Raw genomic sequence first — 17,210 nt, forward strand, 5'->3', positions numbered from 1 at the left:
GGTCATTTTAATGCTTCTGTATTAGTTTCCCACTCTCATTTTCTTCTGTTTCATTTTTGCCTATGTACTGTTGCCATATCATGCTGACAGGGGCTCTAGCCATATCATACCTCTGATTTGAAATATCCAAGGGACCCCCGCTTTGGGTATTTTTGTTTAAGTTAGACCCTATGCCGGGCAAGAGTGCAGTGATACAATCACAGCTCACTGCAGCCTAGAATTTCTGGACTCAAGCCGTCTTCCAGCCTCAGCCTCCTCATTAGCTAGGATTATAGGTGTAAACTACCACATTAAAAAAAATTGTGGAGACAGGAGACTCATGATGTTATCCAGGCTGGTCTTGCACTCCTGACCTCAAGAGATCCTCCAGCCTCTGTCTCCCAATGTGCTGGAAATACAGGCCTGAGGCACTGCACCCAGCCCCCCTTGGGCTGTTGAATTAAGTATAAAATTTGTAGCTCAATTTTGGGATCTCCTCTCTACTTTTTAGTATTTTAAATCATGCTTATTGCTCCTTCTACCCTATAGACCAACAAGCCAACAACTGAGTCTCATTCTTTCGTTTCTTTGCTTAAATGTTTTCCTTCACCTGGATGGCCTCCCTCATTCTTGCCATAGTTATTCAGCAACTCACTTCAAAAATAACCCTCTTCACTAGAACTTTTCTTATTACCCCAAATGGAATTGACCATGATTCTTTTAAAATATACACAAGTCTGTTCTGCCTCCCTGCACTTAATAAGCTGTATATTAGAGTTACTTATGTGAATAACAATCAGATTAGGTGAACTCTATGAAGACCCAAATGCTACCTTTGTCATCTTTGTATTTACCAAAGGCATCTAAAACAGAACACTGGCTTGTTCATTGGCTTGATTTAAAGGGCAACTCCAAATTTATTGAATAAATTTAATAGGATTAGAAAGAATAACTTTTGTTTTCCTGTTTAATTATTTTTTAATCCTAGAGAAGTTAGAGGGGAGGTCAGATGTAGGATTCCTAAACAAAAGAAAGACAGGAAAGAAAAAGGGAGTATGAGAGGTGGAAAACAATAAATGCCTTCTGGATTTCCCCCAGTGAAGTTAAATTTCTTTAGGTATAAATTAAGAAGAATGTATTTACTATTTATTTATTTATTTATTTATTTATTTATTTATTTATTATACCCAGAACCCAGCATTTGGGTGACTTTATATAGGATCAGTTTTAGTGAACTCAGTTACTTTATTTTCTATTGTTTTTCTAATATTCTAGTTGCTTTATTCATGTTCTTTTTTACATTTAATATTCTATCAGCTTTATTAACTATTCTTGGATTTTAGTTTTATAAAGATATTGTTTTTGTAAAAATGTTCTCCTGCTAAAGAACGTACTTGCCTGTGAAAAACCAGGAGAGTGCTGTGTAGAAAGTAGTGCAGGTAAAAAAACCTGGGTGAGATTTGAGTACTCTCTCCAGACCCTGTCTTAGTTTTCCTTGACCGCTAATGGATAGAAACCTAATTTCTTCCTCTCCTGTGAAACAGTGTGATCAAAGTGTCAGACCCAGGCAAATTAGCATTTACTAGTTTATTTTGTGTGCCCTAAAACAGTACCCTCAGGGATTGAGGAGCTGAGTGAAACACCAATATTCAAATTAGCTCTTCCCAAGAAACACATACACATTTGAATGGATAATCTTAAACCTACCTATAGTGGTATTTCTATACAACAATTAGGGCATACCCTTCTCTGACCAGAACTAGGAAACAGCTTTTTCTTTTCTTTTCTTTTCTTTATTCTCTTCTTTTATTTTCAATTGTGTTTCTAGAGAGATGAATTCTAGAATAATATTTAGGATTTCTGGAAATATAAAGCAGAGTTTGATTAGTTAGTATACATATTGGAGTTAATATAATCCACTATGTATATTATGAAGTGTTACGAATCATTTTCTTTCTATCGAGAAAATCAGTTATTTTCTTATTCACGTATTATTTCTCTATATACTGGGGGTTAAAATAAAAAGAAAGGACAGGATATATACTTTGTGGGGGACTAGAATCCTTAAAATAAAATCTTACCATGGAAGAAATAAATATTTTCAGTAAGAAAATAATCCCAATGGACATCACTAATGCAAAATTAAATATAATTTATTTATTTAATTTCAAAGTTAAGAATTTTTCAAGGTATATTTTATGGTCTCTGATATATACAAATTTCCATTTTCTTGTTTTATTTTGATTGTAATGTTGCTATAATATTATATCATGTGTTACAACAACGATTTGGATCTATTTGTTCAAACTATTTCTCTTGTATTTAGTGATTTCTTTCTTTCTATCTCTCTTCGTCTCTTTTAAGCCTCAACAAAGTGCTTCTGGAAACAATGAGAGCTCTCAAGTTGAGTCAACAAAGGAAGGAAATCCAAGTACCACTGCCTGTGACTCTCAAGATGTAAGAAAAACTTAAGATGCTTTTTACAGTATTAGACAGGAGAACAAAGCACAAGCATTTTAGCAATTCTAATTCATGCCACCATGAAACTATTTATATGTAATATCTACTATCTAAGGATTGTACTTTTAAATATAAGAAAGTAAATGTTCTTTATGTTCTTTTTTTTTGAGACGGAGTCTTGCTCTGTCGCCCAGGCAGGAGTGCAGCGGCGCGATCTGGGCTCACTGCAAGCTCCGCCGCCTCCCGGGTTCACGCCATTCTCCTGCCTCAGCCTCCCGAGTAGCTGGGACTACAGGCGCCCGCCACAGCGCTCGGCTAATTTTTTGTATTTTTGGTAGAGACGGGGTTTCACCGTGTTAACCAGGATGGTCTTGATCTCCTGACCTCGTGATCCGCCCACCTCGGCCTCCCAAAGGGCTGGGATTACAGGCGTGAGCCACTGCGCCTGGCCGTAAATGTTCTTTTGTTGTGAATCAGGTAAGTGTTCCATTAAGCATTGCAACTAGATTCTTAGGACAACTGTGAATATGAGTTTTTAGAGAGGTAAGTGGAGGACCACAGGCTAAGCAAGGTGCTCATTCCCACAGCTACATGAAAGAATGCTGTTAAAATGTAAAAAACAAAAGCCAACAAAAAACCTTATAGGATGTACTTCTCCATGTAAAGCAAATACACTCAGCATACAGAGACATCATGGTAGAGGAAGGGAGATTCATTTCCTTCAAATGATAGGAAATATGGAATTTGTTCAATGAGTCTTTTCACTCATTAAAAGTGCAATGGAATTTTATTTTTTTGAACTTTGGCAAAATTGAGCTAATGGATCTATTACATTTAGATTTGAGAACAGCAAATGACAACAATTGTGTTGGATAGATTCAAAATTAGGCTTTAATCCAACTTGAAAAGTGTCTGATGAAACTATGCTTGAAAGAAATCAGGCTGCAGCTAAAAATATATAATGATGATAAGGAGGAATAGAAAAGTAAGTTAAACAAGCGTTCTCTTTTTTCTCTTCTGGCTGCCAAAGTGGATTTAGAAAAATGAATTACTCTCCCAGCTACTCGGGAGGCTGAGGCAGGAGAATGGCGTGAACCCGGGAGGCGGAGCTTGCAGTGAGCCCAGATCGCGCCGCTGCACTCCTGCCTGGGCGACAGAGCGAGACTCCGTCTCAAAAAAAATAAAAGAGAAAAATGAATTACTCAACAGTTTTGCTTTGTTTATTTTTAAACAAAGAGTTTAAAACTCTTTGTTTATTTAAACATGTATCCAAACTATACAATTTAGAGCATAATGTTAATAAGAAGTATAAATAAAATGCTTGAAATTTACTTCCAAAGGAGGAGAGAGTCAAAAAGACTTTGGGCAGGAAGGAAGATTTTTACTATAGTTTGAAGCACGGGTAGGTCTTTGACAGTGAGCAAATTTGCAGAGGCAGGAAAATATCACAGCAGTATGGCTAAAAAACATAGTACACAAAATGGTGGGATATGTGCTTACAGCAATCATTGAAGTCTAGAGAGTGAGGGGCCCTGGATTCCCAAGCTAAGAAATTTAATTTGAACAAGGGAGCTAGTTCAGGTTTTCAAATGTTTGTATTCAATCGAGTGATAAAGCCATGGTGTTAATTTTAAGGATGGTGTTTTTATTTCTTGATATATATTTTTGAAACTACATAAAAACATGTTTTCATTGGAGGCAAAATAGAAAATTTATGTGTGGTTTGCTAGGATTCCTCAAAGCAACATTCTGGTCTACTTTTCTTATTGAAGCCTCCTTCAAATCATAAATTGATTTATTCATATGTTATTTGTTTCTCTCTTCTACTTGTGTTGTTCTCCTTTGTCAGGGATAACTCTTCTGTCCTCAGTGAGTTCCAGAAGCAGATACTATCTGGTTCTGGTCTCAATCTGGACCTGGGGCTCTTCAAAAAGCTGCCTCCACCAGAACAAATATAAATGTTATTTCACTAACCTGACTTCTGTCCTCTAGACTTTTCTATTGGAGTCTCTACTCCTAAGAAGCTACACCTTTAATACATAGAGTGCTCAGTATTCAGAGCCTGCAGATTCAATTATAGATAATAATGAAGAAAGTAATACAATGAGTGACATAAACCATGTGCGAGTAATAGGAATTAGTGGGATATGCATGAACATCAGTTTTCAAGTTCTAGACCAGTACTTCTTAGCTCTGTCTCCAGAATAGTGTCAACCGAAGAGTACTTACAAAATACTGATGCCCACAACCCATTGCAGAAAAATTACTTCAGTACCTCAGTAGGTAAGGTCTAGACATTAGTTGTGTTAATTTTTTGATTCCTCCAGATGCTTCAAATATGTAGGTCATTTTTCACTAATAATAGATTTCCCATTCATAAGAACCCTCTGGGGAGCTTTTAGAAAGTCAGATTATGAGCAATTTATCTGGAAATTTTTAATAAATAAAACTAGAGAGACTGTTTTTTGCCTTGTATAAATTTAGCTATAATATTCTGATTTGCATTAAATATTGTGAAATGTATTGCTTCCATTTTAATGTAGCAGTATCAAAATACTGACTCTACCAGTCTAGAGACTTAAGCTCCAATTTGGGTTGCTTTATTGAGTGTCCAAACTGAATAAGAAGGCAGAACTTAATTTCATTTTTTTAAATCACAAAATAAAATTCTTTATCACATTTCTACCTTTATATTTTGTCTATTTTGGGGTGTGTTTTAGAATCTTAACCTATGCCTTTATATGACTTTCCTTTAATCAGATATTGAATGAATGCTATTTAGTTTTAAACAAGGACAAAAAGTAGGATATAATGTAGTTTTACTTTGTTTTTAATGTCCTTAATAAAATTGATAGTAACTTTATTCCTATTTCTTGTTTTAACTTGATTTTCAGTTGTAATGAATTCAGAAATCCAAAAACCACTGAATCAGCAAATTTTAAAAATAATTAAAGAGAGATTAAATAGGAACCTGAATCTAGGCAATCACAGAAACAATTGGGAACAAACAATGAAAAGTCTGTTTCAAAGAGAGAGCCCCAGGATTCTGTGATCAAATGAAGATATAGGTATAAAGATGAAGTGTAACATGAGCCCCAAATGTATGTTTTATTGGCTTAAATAATTACATCATCATTATCAAGAAAGAAAACTAGAGTAGGAGATATTTTTGGTTAACTTTTTTCTATTTACTTCTGAACAGAAGAGATGGGCACTCTGTTAATAATTAGAATGGGTGAAAGGCACAATGAAGCTAATTATTTTTGAAATATATAATTTTAAAAAAAGCTTTATTGAGATATAACTTACATACCATAAAAATTCACCCATATAAGTGTATGTTTCAATCATTCATCACATTTGCTGAGTCCAGGACTGTAATCCAGTTTCAGAACATTTTCATCTCCCTAATATGATCCCACATGCCTTTTTTTTTTTTTTTAATACAATGAGTCCCCATCCCCACACTAAGCCTCAGGCAACCAAAAACATGGTTTCTTTTTGTATTTGTTTGTACCTTTTTATTGCTGAAAACCATTTTATTGTGTGGTGTACCACATTTCTTTATCCATTCACCAGTTACTGTCTTTTGGATTATTTTTAATTTGTAGCTATTATGAAAAAATGATGCTATGAACGTTTGCATAAACCACTTTGTATGGCAATGTTTTAATCTCTGTTGAGTAGACACCAAGATGTAGAATTGCTGGGTTTGATGATAAGTTTATGCTTATATTGAAAAATTGGTATATTCTTTCCCCCTTTGAACAAACATAAGTGGTGCTTCTCTATTCTCCCATCTTCACCATTAAAACCTCATGGTTCTCAGAAAGGTAAAATTTTCAGTAATGAGGGCTCACCTTACCTTAAACTAAGCCTCTTGGAGTTTTTATATTTCATGCTAGTCCATATTCGGCCTCCAGAAATTTATTAAAGATATTACATAAATATTCCCATCAACTACTAGATCCAGCAGCTTTCACTTAGGTAGCTTGTCTGTGTTCTCTGTATTCACGGTCTCACCAGTTTTTGGGGTGGTAGTTTTTCTGTAACATTAATTCTTTGATACATCTAAGAAAAATTATTGATTATCAGTCTGTTCAGCTTTTTGCTTGTTGTGAAGGTGGAAGTGGAGACTTCCAAGACCTTTATGTGTCAGAGCAGAACCTGAAGTCCTAATTTGTGTCTTCTGAAACACACAAGCTTTTATTTTCAATAAAGTTCAACTCATCATTTTATTCTTCATGCTTTTGATATATCTAAAGAATTATTTACCTGTTTAAGCACACTGATTTTTTTTCTTATGGTTTCTCATATAATGTGTGTGCTTTTATTTCTTACATTTAGATCAATATTCTTCAATTTTTTGTGTGTGTCTGTGGATGGTGTTAGGTAAGGTTTTGCATTTATTATTTGCATGTTGTTATTCAGTTGTCCTAGTCTTTATAACACATTTTTAAAGAATATCTTTTTTTAATTGAACTTCTTTAGTATCTTTGTCAAAAAATAACTGACACAAACATGAGTTCACTTCTCATCTTTCAATTTTTTAATTGATTTATCTTTATGCTAATACCATATTTTCTTGTTTTGATTTTTATTTTTAATTTTAGTGGTTACCATAGTAGGTGTATATATTTATGGGATGAGATAAAAACATGAAATGTTTTTATACAGGTATCCTTGGTTACTGTAGCTTTACAATAAGTTTTGAAGTCTACAATTTAAAGTACTGTGACTTTGTTGTTCCTTTTCAAGATTGTATTGGCTATTCTGAGTCCCTTACATTTCTTTGCAAATAATAAGACCAAAACATTGTCTTAATAATACTGTTTTTTTTTTAATCCATAAACATGGAATGTCTCTCCATTTTCTTAAATCTTTTTTTCTTTTCTTTTTTTTTTTTTTTTTTTTTCGAGGCGGAGTCTCGCTGTGTCACCAGGCTGGAGTGCCCTGGCACGATCTCGGCTCACTGCAACCTCTGCCTCCTGGGTTCAAGCGATTCTCCTGCCTCAGCCTCCTGAGTAGCTGGGACTACAGGTGCCTGCCACCATGACCAGCTAATTTTTGTATTTTTAGTAGAGACGGGCTTTCACCATGCTGGCCAGGATGGTCTCGATCTCTTGACCTTGTGATCCACCCGCCTCAGCCTCCCAAAGTGCTGGGATTACAGGCGTAAGCCACTGTGCCTGGCCTACTTTAATCTTTTAAAATTTCTTTCAGCAATGTTTGATAGTTTTTCAGGGTACAAGTCTTGCATTTCTTTTGTCTTTATTTTTCTTAAGTACTTTTCTCTTTTTCATAGTATTGCAAATGTAGTATTTTAATTGCATTTCCAGATTGTTAATTGCTATATATATAAATGCAAGTAATTTTTGTATATTGATCTATCAGATTGAGGAGTTTTAAGTGACTGTGAGCTCTGAGTAAAACTGTGATGAGATTTGCACACCACCTATAGGTAGTTGCAATGTTGATTTTAAGCAGTTATGATGCTACATCCAGAATAAAGGAGACACATCTCTTATCTAATTTCGCTTATCAGTCTAGACCGATAAATTCTGCCTCATTTTAGAAATAACACTCTGAGGTTCAACAATGACGAATGGAAAGTGTTTTCTAATGCTTGAGATAGAAGGCTGAAGAAAAAAGTTAGAATTGAAGGTTTGTGTTAATTTATGTTTCAACCAGTTTCCAGCTGTGTAATCATGAATATTTAACCCTTTTAAGACTGTTTTTTCTCCTCTGAAAAAGAGAGATAAATATCTGTTGCTTAATATAACTCATCCAAAGGATCCAGTGAGATAGCCCAGCTTAACAGTTAGCATATGACTAGCACAGCAAGCTCTCAATAATTACTACTTTCCATTCCCTTATGAAAGCTATGCCTCTCACAAAAAACCTCAATAAGTATTTTGAATTATATACTTTAATTAATTTATCAAATGAAAAAACTTAAAATATGAGCAAAGCAACCTTAAATACTGTAATTGTATTTGTAATGTATTTATAGTGAGTAGCCTTATTCAGTGCTACTTTACACAGCAGAACCAGATGCAGCTAGTAGAAACAGCTATAGGAAGAATAATATTTTAGTCAAATATAAAAATGAACTCTTAATGAAAAGTATCTGAAACTAGAATTAGCAGTTGGCGGAAGTACTATAATATATAATAGAATAATGAAAAACAGCCATTCTGGAATATAGTCAGGAATTGAGGCATTCGTGTGGAGGACAGACTGATCATGTTAGCATCTCTTTCAATTTCAGGATTCTATAATTATCAGCAACCTCACCACCCTGACAGCTGATAGGACCCCATGCAGTCTCTCAGTAAATAGATAAGAAAGATTATGCATTTTGATTCCTGTTGGTCATACCTGAGACTAACATAGAAGAGAAAGCATGGGAACTACATAAAACCTAGATGTGTATATTGACTTTGCTGTTTCCTAACATTGTCGCTCTGGGAAGGGACTTTGTATTCAGATCCCTTTATCAATATAAGGTAGATGAAGATTTTTCAAATTTTAGCATACTAAGAATCACCAAGTCAACTGGTAAAACTGCTTATGCTCAAGATCCATTCCCATGTATTATTAATCCGTTGGTCAGGTAAAGAGCCCAGGAATGTGTATTATTGTAATAATCCCACGTAGATTTTCTTCTGTCAATATTTCATGTTAAACACTTTGAGAAATTGCCGGGCGCCGTGGCTCATGCCTGTAATCCCGGCGCTTTGGGAGCCCAAGGTGGGCAGATCACGAGGTCAGGAGATCGAGACCATCCTGGCTAACATGGTGAAACTCCATCTCTACTAAAAATACAAAAAATTAGCTGGGCGTGGTGGCAGGCGCCTGTAATCCCAGCTACTCGAGAGGCTGAGGCAGGACAATCACTTGAGCCTGGGAGGCAGAGGTTGCAGTCAGCTGAGATCGTGCCACTGCACTTTGAGAAATTTTGTTGTTCATTTATTGCAGGTTTATTATGATTATTATATAAATATATAGATATTAAATATGTCACATTCAACCATATCATAGATATCCTTATTAGCTCCTTTTAAGAAGCAGCTCTGAAGTTTTAATACTCAAAGTCTCAAAATATTCTGTGGCCTAAGAATCAAACTTGGAATTATAAAACATGCTTATTTTTAGATATCTTTGTTGCTTTGTTCCACTTCCTGCCTATGGTATGCCCTATGTAAACCAGGCAGGGTCACTTAGAAAATGGCCCTCAGATTCCTTGTTCCTTTTTAAAGAAGACTTAAGAAACTTGAAATGGATCACTAAATTCTTAGCAGCATATTCGACTATCAGTTTGGGGTATGTACAAGTTACTCTAAAAGCTGCATTGTTTAAATGATAATATTGGAGTCACATTGAGAAAGCAAAGGATGTGTCTACTCCATCCCATTTTCCTGCAGCTTGCAAATGTGCCTCATATTGTTTAATAGCATATCAAGAATTAAAGACATTGAACATTGTATTTTAATTTTCATTTAGGAATTAAGAGTTAATATTCAATGTAAATGTGTTTTGCAATGTTTCTGACTCCTATAAGTAGCAAACATTTAATTTTTCTTACTGTGCTGAGGAAATGAAAAACAAGGATGGCTTATGTTTAGCACCGGGAGCACTAGCTCAATTTCCTGCCATTACATCTGCTTGCAAGTCCCTTACCAAAGGGAGTCTATTCAACAGAAAAATATTGCCTAGGGAAATGAGAAGAGAAAATGTGCAGAAAATAAATTCTAGAGCTGCAAGTAGAAAATTATGCCAGCTTTTTCATGTTAAGACAATTTTGGCTGAGATATAAGAAATCTAGTTTGCTATTATATCCAACATGCATTTTGTGGCATTTGATGGTTTGGATGAGTTGTTGGTAGATCCAATGCTTGGTTAACATAATTTTCTAGGCAAGTCATACCCTGCTGTAATTGGACTGAGAGACCACACAGCACTGTCATTCTGGGCTACATTCCATCAGAACATCTGAAGAGGTTGGCTTCATTAGAAGCATTTTTTATTGTCCTACTGTGGTATTTTTTTCAAGAAGAAGCAGGAATCCCTCCAAATAGTGTAGGAATGATAGGTAGATTCCAATGGTCTTTGGAAAAATGTTATATTTTATTCATATAAATCTCCATGTTTACTTTTCTATGACAACTTAACCATCCAAACATGTTAACCTAATTTGATTTATTTCCATAAATAGTATGGAAAGCTTAAGAAAAATGGTTAATCTATTAATATGGTAAATGAAAATAACCCAGTAACCGTGTTAATATATATTATAAAAATCATTGGCCAAACAATAACGTGCAAACACAAAGCATAATCTGATAAATAATTATTTTACCCCTCCCATTTACCTATGAGACACATAAGGACTTCCTTCTCTGGGTTTCCATTGTCCTTGCTGGATGAATGTATTTTGTCTGTTATCAGAGTACACCTTGTATTTTGATTATTTGTATAAGGTTCTCATTTTGAATTAGATAATAAGTAATTTGAGGGCAAAGGCTATAAAAATATTTCTATTGTAAATTAAGGTTCAGAGAGGGAAGGTGACTTGCCCAGAGGCACCTGCTTGGGGGACATTGATGTCAGAACTTTCCTCCCTTCCCCTCGACCACTCCTGCCGTTGGCTCCATCAGCTGAATTTGTAGTCATTGTCTTGATTTAATGTTACATTCTCAATCTTTTGACTTCTTGCTTTTCAGTTTCTTAACTTATAAATATTAAGCCAGCACTAAAACATTGTTCTGTAATAAATGTGAAAAATCAATTTCCTACATAAATTGGCATCACAGAAAAATTCAGTCAAAAAGTATTGGTGTTTCTAAGTAGCATGGTACTCAATTTACTTTTTTTCTCTTTTGTAATATCATAAAAATTTTGCTTGTTTTTAGCCTATAGCTTGTCCCATTTCTTATTTAAATATGCAGAATGAACTGGATTTTTGTATTTGTCATAAATAGTTTTTGTTGGTAGAATTTCAGATTTACCAGTTGTGTATTTGCATTAATTATTCTGAGTTATTTTAATCTTTTAGAGTAAGATCATAAGAGACATGACTAATCTCTTTAGTGAAGTATAAAGAAGCGTTTAATAAAAATAAAAAGTCATAGCAATTGGCAAGATCAGCGATACAAAGTAAATGAAAATTTGACAATGAATTTCTGAAAAGTTATTCCATCTGCTTTAATTCTTAAAGTTTTATTCTCTATTTCTGAGAGCAGGAATAGAGTATAATTAAAAATAAAAAGCAAAAGAGGACATTATCTTTTTGTAATCATTTCAGTGATTATAAATTCAGTCATCATGCCCTTTTGAAAAAATCATTCTAAATATACTACTTTATTTCCATAAATAATTTCCAAATGGGATATCTGCACTGAAGTCAAACACATGCATGTATCATAATGAAAACCTTCTGAAGCATTTGAATGCCTTAGTTAGATTAGATGGGCTGATTGATCTGATGTTTCTGCCTTGAGGGGGAAAAAAGAATAAAAGACATCCTTCAAGGTAAAAGTTACTCAAGGCAGGATGAATGCTTGATTACTGAGACTATTTTCTTTCCCTGTTAAATCATAAACACAAAAGGAGGAGAGGAAAAGAAACAAAGAACTGAGGGGGAAAACTCCAGCAATAAATTCTTTGGCAATGTCTAGATTTTGTAATGATCAGAATTAATATGTTGACCACAGAAGTGTAAACTTAAAGTGAGTATCAGTGCTTCTATTATGATAGGAATCAAACTTATTGGCAATATAGAGAAATTTTGACTGAAGGAAGGGAAAAATGAAAAAGGGAGATGAAAGATAGAACCAAATTGAGCACCTAATATGTGCAAGATATTCCATTAGGAACCTTTATATGTTTTTAAAAAATGTAATCAACTCTTCCAGCATCTGATTGATGTGGGTATTATTTTGTCTAGCTTACAGATAAAGAATCAGAGCCTCAGTAAGTTGAACTAACCTTCCAAGTTCATACAATGAATGAAGGTAAAAAGAATTTGTCTTCATTCATTAGAGTTGCTATAACAAAACACCATAGACTGGGTGGTTTATAAATAATAGAAAATTTATTTTTCACAGTTCTAGAGGCTAGGGAATCCTCGTTCAAGGCACTGACAGATTTGGTGTTCAGTGAGGCCCACTTGCTTAGGGAAAGCCATCTTCTCACTGTAATTTCACATGGCAGAAGAGGTAAGATGATGTCTCTGAAGCCTCTTTTATAAGGGCACTAGTACCATTCATGAGGCTCTACCCTCATGACCTAATCACCTCCCAAGGGCTCCAACGCCTTATCCCATTACCTTGTGAGTTAGGATTTCAACGTATAAATTTTGGGGGGACATAAATATTCAGATAGCAGCAAAATTCTAACCTAAGATGGACTATCTCTTTATTCACATTGCTGTGATTACCTTTATTATCTCATTTCACTGTGATATAAACATTTTGAAGGTAAATATCATTATCATCATTTAACAAATGAGATAAAATGTGGTTAAATTGGTATTTCCCACTTTTCCATAGGCAAATGCTGTTCTGTGATTAAGTTTTCAACAGTATAAATAAAAATAAAAGTGATATAGAATAAAAAGCCATATAACAACATATTAGTGGATTTTCCATTAATCTTTTATCTTCTGTCTTATCCTCATCTCCTCTTTTTCCCATTCCTCTTCTTGTTTCTTCCTCTTCTTTTTTCTATTTCTCCCTCCCTCTGTCTCAGGATAATTTATGTTGTCATTGAATCCTTTGTCTATTTTTCAAATTAAAATTTTTATCTGAAATATTGCTGAAATATAGTAATCTATTTTTGTTGATTTATATTCTCCAATGTCAAAATTTAACATTGGCAATTTCATTGTTAGTGGCGTCTAATTTTATTTTCCAATAAGATATCAAAGTCCAGGAGCTTCAATGTTCATGAACTTACCCACATTATCACAAATAGTAGGAAATAGAGTTGGGACTCAAATTCATTTGTACATGACTCCAAAGCTTATTCTTCCTGCCTTACTGTGGGACTCCCAATAATGACTAGAGACATAACAGGATTAGAGTCTCCTGCACTACGCTGTGATTGTGTGTTCTTTTGCACACACAGAGATTATGTAATTACCAAGGTTTGTCTCAGCTACATACTTTTGTTGTTACCATGATTGCTTTTGTGGTCATATGATAATATTGTGTCAGTTGGCAGTTTATTGCCAGAAATCACAGAAACAAACAGGTTATTCTAGAGGTGTTGGTGAATATGTATATCTGAGAGGCAGTGTTTATTCATTTTAATAGATGTATTTGTGGCTTAACCCACTTTATAATTTACAGACCCAGCTGTGTTTCTCCCTAGGTCTCCTGTATAATTGAATGGGTGAACTGCATAGTGAAGCAGTTGAATTTGTGCATGCTTTCCTGATTAATGTGCATATTTTATTACTTGAATTTGCAGATCTTGGGTACTTTACTAATTAGGTTGAATTTTACTTAATCGAGATGATGAAGGTATTTTGAAGACTTGTACTACTCTTTGTATTGTTTTAAATAATTCTCCAGACTAATATTTAATATTTTTTCTTTTTTTAGACATAAAATGATTCTTTTGAATAATTAATCCATCATTCACTACAACTTATTACATCTCTATCCATTCTTTCCCAAGTAAAATTATATTCTTTAATTATACATGCATAAAGAGAAATGATATCTGAACTTCTGCTTTAGCTCAAGAAAAAGAATTTGAGTTTGAAATTGATATGGAATGAAGACCTTAAGTTTTTAGGCACTTTTCAAATTTAAATGTTATATTTTTATGAACCTGTATATTGCCCTATATGCCAGCTGTACACAGATAAGCAGTTATTATATAGATGGAAATATATCATTGGAAAGTGAAATATCAGTCATACCCCTCAAGAAAAGGGAAAAAGAAGAAAGGAAAAACAAAAAACGAAAAACAGAGGGAAGGGAGAAGAAGAAAAAGGAGGGAGACAGGAGAAAGGAAGGGAAAAAGGGAAGGGGAAGAAGGAGAGGAGGAGGAAGGGAGAAAGAGAGAGGTAGAAATAATGGATATAGAAATGATAAAGACAGAAATAGATAGTTACAACAATGGCCAAACAGATAGGTAGGCTTTATTTGTTATTTTGAAACCAACCTCCAGGGCCAAGCATGGTGGCTTGTAACTGTAATCCCAGCACTCTGGGAGGCCGAGGTAGGCAGATCACTTGAGTATAGGAGTTTGAGACCAGCCTGGGAAACATGTTGATCACTTGAGTACAGGAGTTTGAGACCAGCCTGGGAAACATGTTGATCACTTGAGTACAGGAGTTTGAGACCAGCCTGGGAAACATGTTGAAACTCTGCCTCTATAAAGAATACAAAAAAAAAAAAAAAATTCTGCATGTGGTGGCATTTACCTGTACTCCCAAATACTCGAAGGGCTGAGGTGGGAGGATCACTGGAGCCAGGGAGGTTGAGGCTACAGTGAGCTATCATCACGCCAGTGCACTCCAGCCTATGTGACAGAGCAAGACCCTGTCAAAAAAAAAAAAAAAAAAAGTAAAAAAAAAAAGGAAAGGAAACCAGCAAAATGTCAAAGCACACCAATAAAGTCGTGTGTCTTTCCGTCTCCAACTTTATCATTGTGCTATGACATTTGACAATACCGAGTTTAATATATTTTATTTTTGTCAGTTTTATATACATTTCTTGCTTTGTATTAGTGTAATATTATCTATATAATTTCATATTATATGCTACCAGATTAAGCATTTTTATATAAATAAACATTCTAAAAATGTTGTCTTAATGACCACAAAATATTTTATTTTATCATTATTTAGTTAATCCGCATATTTTTGTTTGACCAATATCTTGTTTTATTTCTGTTATACAAATCACCATAATGAATACTTCTTAGTGCCCAGTTTCTTTTCTTTTTTTGTTTGTTCATTTAGTTTTGTTTTAAATTTTGTATTTTTTTTCAGAGAAAAAAATACCCCAAATTAAAATAAAATTGGCCTTCTCTATCCCTGGGTTTTACATCTGTGGATTTAACCAACCATGGATCAAAAATATTTGGGAAAACATACAACAGAAAATAAAACAAATAAAATATAGTGTAACAACTATTTACATCACATTCCTATTATATTAGGTGCCATAATTAATCTAGAGATGATTTAAAGTATATGGGAGAGCATGTGTAGATTATATATAAATATAACATCATTTTATTTAAGGGACTTGAGCATCCATGGATTTTGGTATCTGTGTGGGATGATGGAAGAAATCTCCAGCTGATATTGAGGGATGTCTGTACACTGAATTGTGAAAATATTTAAAGCCATTTATCCATCTTAATACAATATTTTCCAAAATATCTGTGTGAATATATCTTCACACCAGCATTGTAAAAGACAGAAAGGGAAAGAGAAGAGAGAGGAGTCTGCTTCAGCATGTTACAGCCAACAGTAAATGTATAGTTTTTGTTTATTGATATGTTTTATAAGAAAAATAGTTTATCATTTTAATTCTTATTTATATTTTGTGTAATTTGATCATACCATTTTATTCAGTGTCATGTGGATGGCATTGTATTAATGCAAATGCATCTGAGTAAGTTAATGTAGAACCACATTTCTTCCAAAACTGAATGGACCACATTAATCATTAAACAACCACCATTTGTTAAACATATAATTTCAGAGAGTGGTCCACAAAGATAAAAATACATATGATTTATTGAACATGTAATGTGTATCAGGAGCTTTATTCCAGGTTCTTTGTCTTTATTTAACCGCACAAAAATTCCATGAATACAATTCCATTTCCCTATTAAATAAATGGTAAACTTGAAGAATAGGACAGTCAGACAAAGAACAGGTGAAAAAACCAGACTCAATATTAAACTTTCTGAATGCAGATCCTGCACTTCTCACTGCCTAGGGACTCAATTTATCTTCAAATATCTTGTAAGATAAACATTATTACTTCAACTTTATACATTTTAAACATGAAGGAAATGTAGCCTGAATATATTCCCATGTCTCCTTGTTTACAAAGCACATATTCTTTCCACTAGGTTATACATTTTCAATTCACATACCATATAGTTTATTTTATTGTTTCTTATCATTCCACCTGTACTGATTTCCTTGGTGAAAAAGAAACATATTATACAATTATTATTTTCTGATAATATCTATATTGGCATTCATATTTAAAACACCATTAATATTATGCAGTCTACAGAATTATGTTGACATTTAAATAGATGGTGTATATTAAATTATGTATCTACTGCTTTATAATTTCTTGTTAAATATAAATTTCCTGTGTGATTAATTTCATTATCTCTTTCTTTATGTGTTAATGATGACTCTTAAAAAACATGAGCAGCATGTAAACTTTTTTTAACTATTCAAATTGTCAACAACTTCTCATGTAGACTTAAAAAAATAAAGCATTATTGTCAAGCATTAGAAGATGATATACTTAACTTGTGAAACTTGAAAACTAAATTGGCATACCTACTCTATTTCATAAAATCTCATGGAATTTCAAATTTGGTGTAGGTCTCAGAGGTGACCGAACCCATCCATTTCATGAAAATAGCCTAAGATTGTGGCTGTTTTGGCTTAATATCAACATTTCCAGTTCATTTTATTTTGGACTGTCTCTCAATTTAAGACATGTTGTTCTTTCCATTGTCCCAATCTGCTCTCTCTCTTATCCTAGGCACGTCAC

The 17,210-nt window shown here is 33.9% G+C and overlaps 1 protein-coding gene across 4 annotated transcripts in view; it reads left to right on the top strand.

Moving 5' to 3' along the window:
* LUZP2 (leucine zipper protein 2) overlaps positions 1 to 17,210 on the top strand; it is a 589,723-nt gene that overhangs the window by 556,492 nt on the left and 16,021 nt on the right. For all 4 annotated transcript variants that reach the window (XM_055094247.2, XM_008955901.4, XM_057299126.2 and 1 more), the window contains exon 10: positions 2,344 to 2,436. In XM_055094247.2, the coding sequence (XP_054950222.2) occupies positions 2,344 to 2,436 (93 nt within the window). The remainder of the gene's footprint in view (positions 1 to 2,343; positions 2,437 to 17,210) is intronic.

This window comes from Pan paniscus, chromosome 9 (assembly GCF_029289425.2).
Source record: "Pan paniscus chromosome 9, NHGRI_mPanPan1-v2.0_pri, whole genome shotgun sequence".
Classification (NCBI taxonomy): domain Eukaryota; kingdom Metazoa; phylum Chordata; class Mammalia; order Primates; family Hominidae; genus Pan; species Pan paniscus.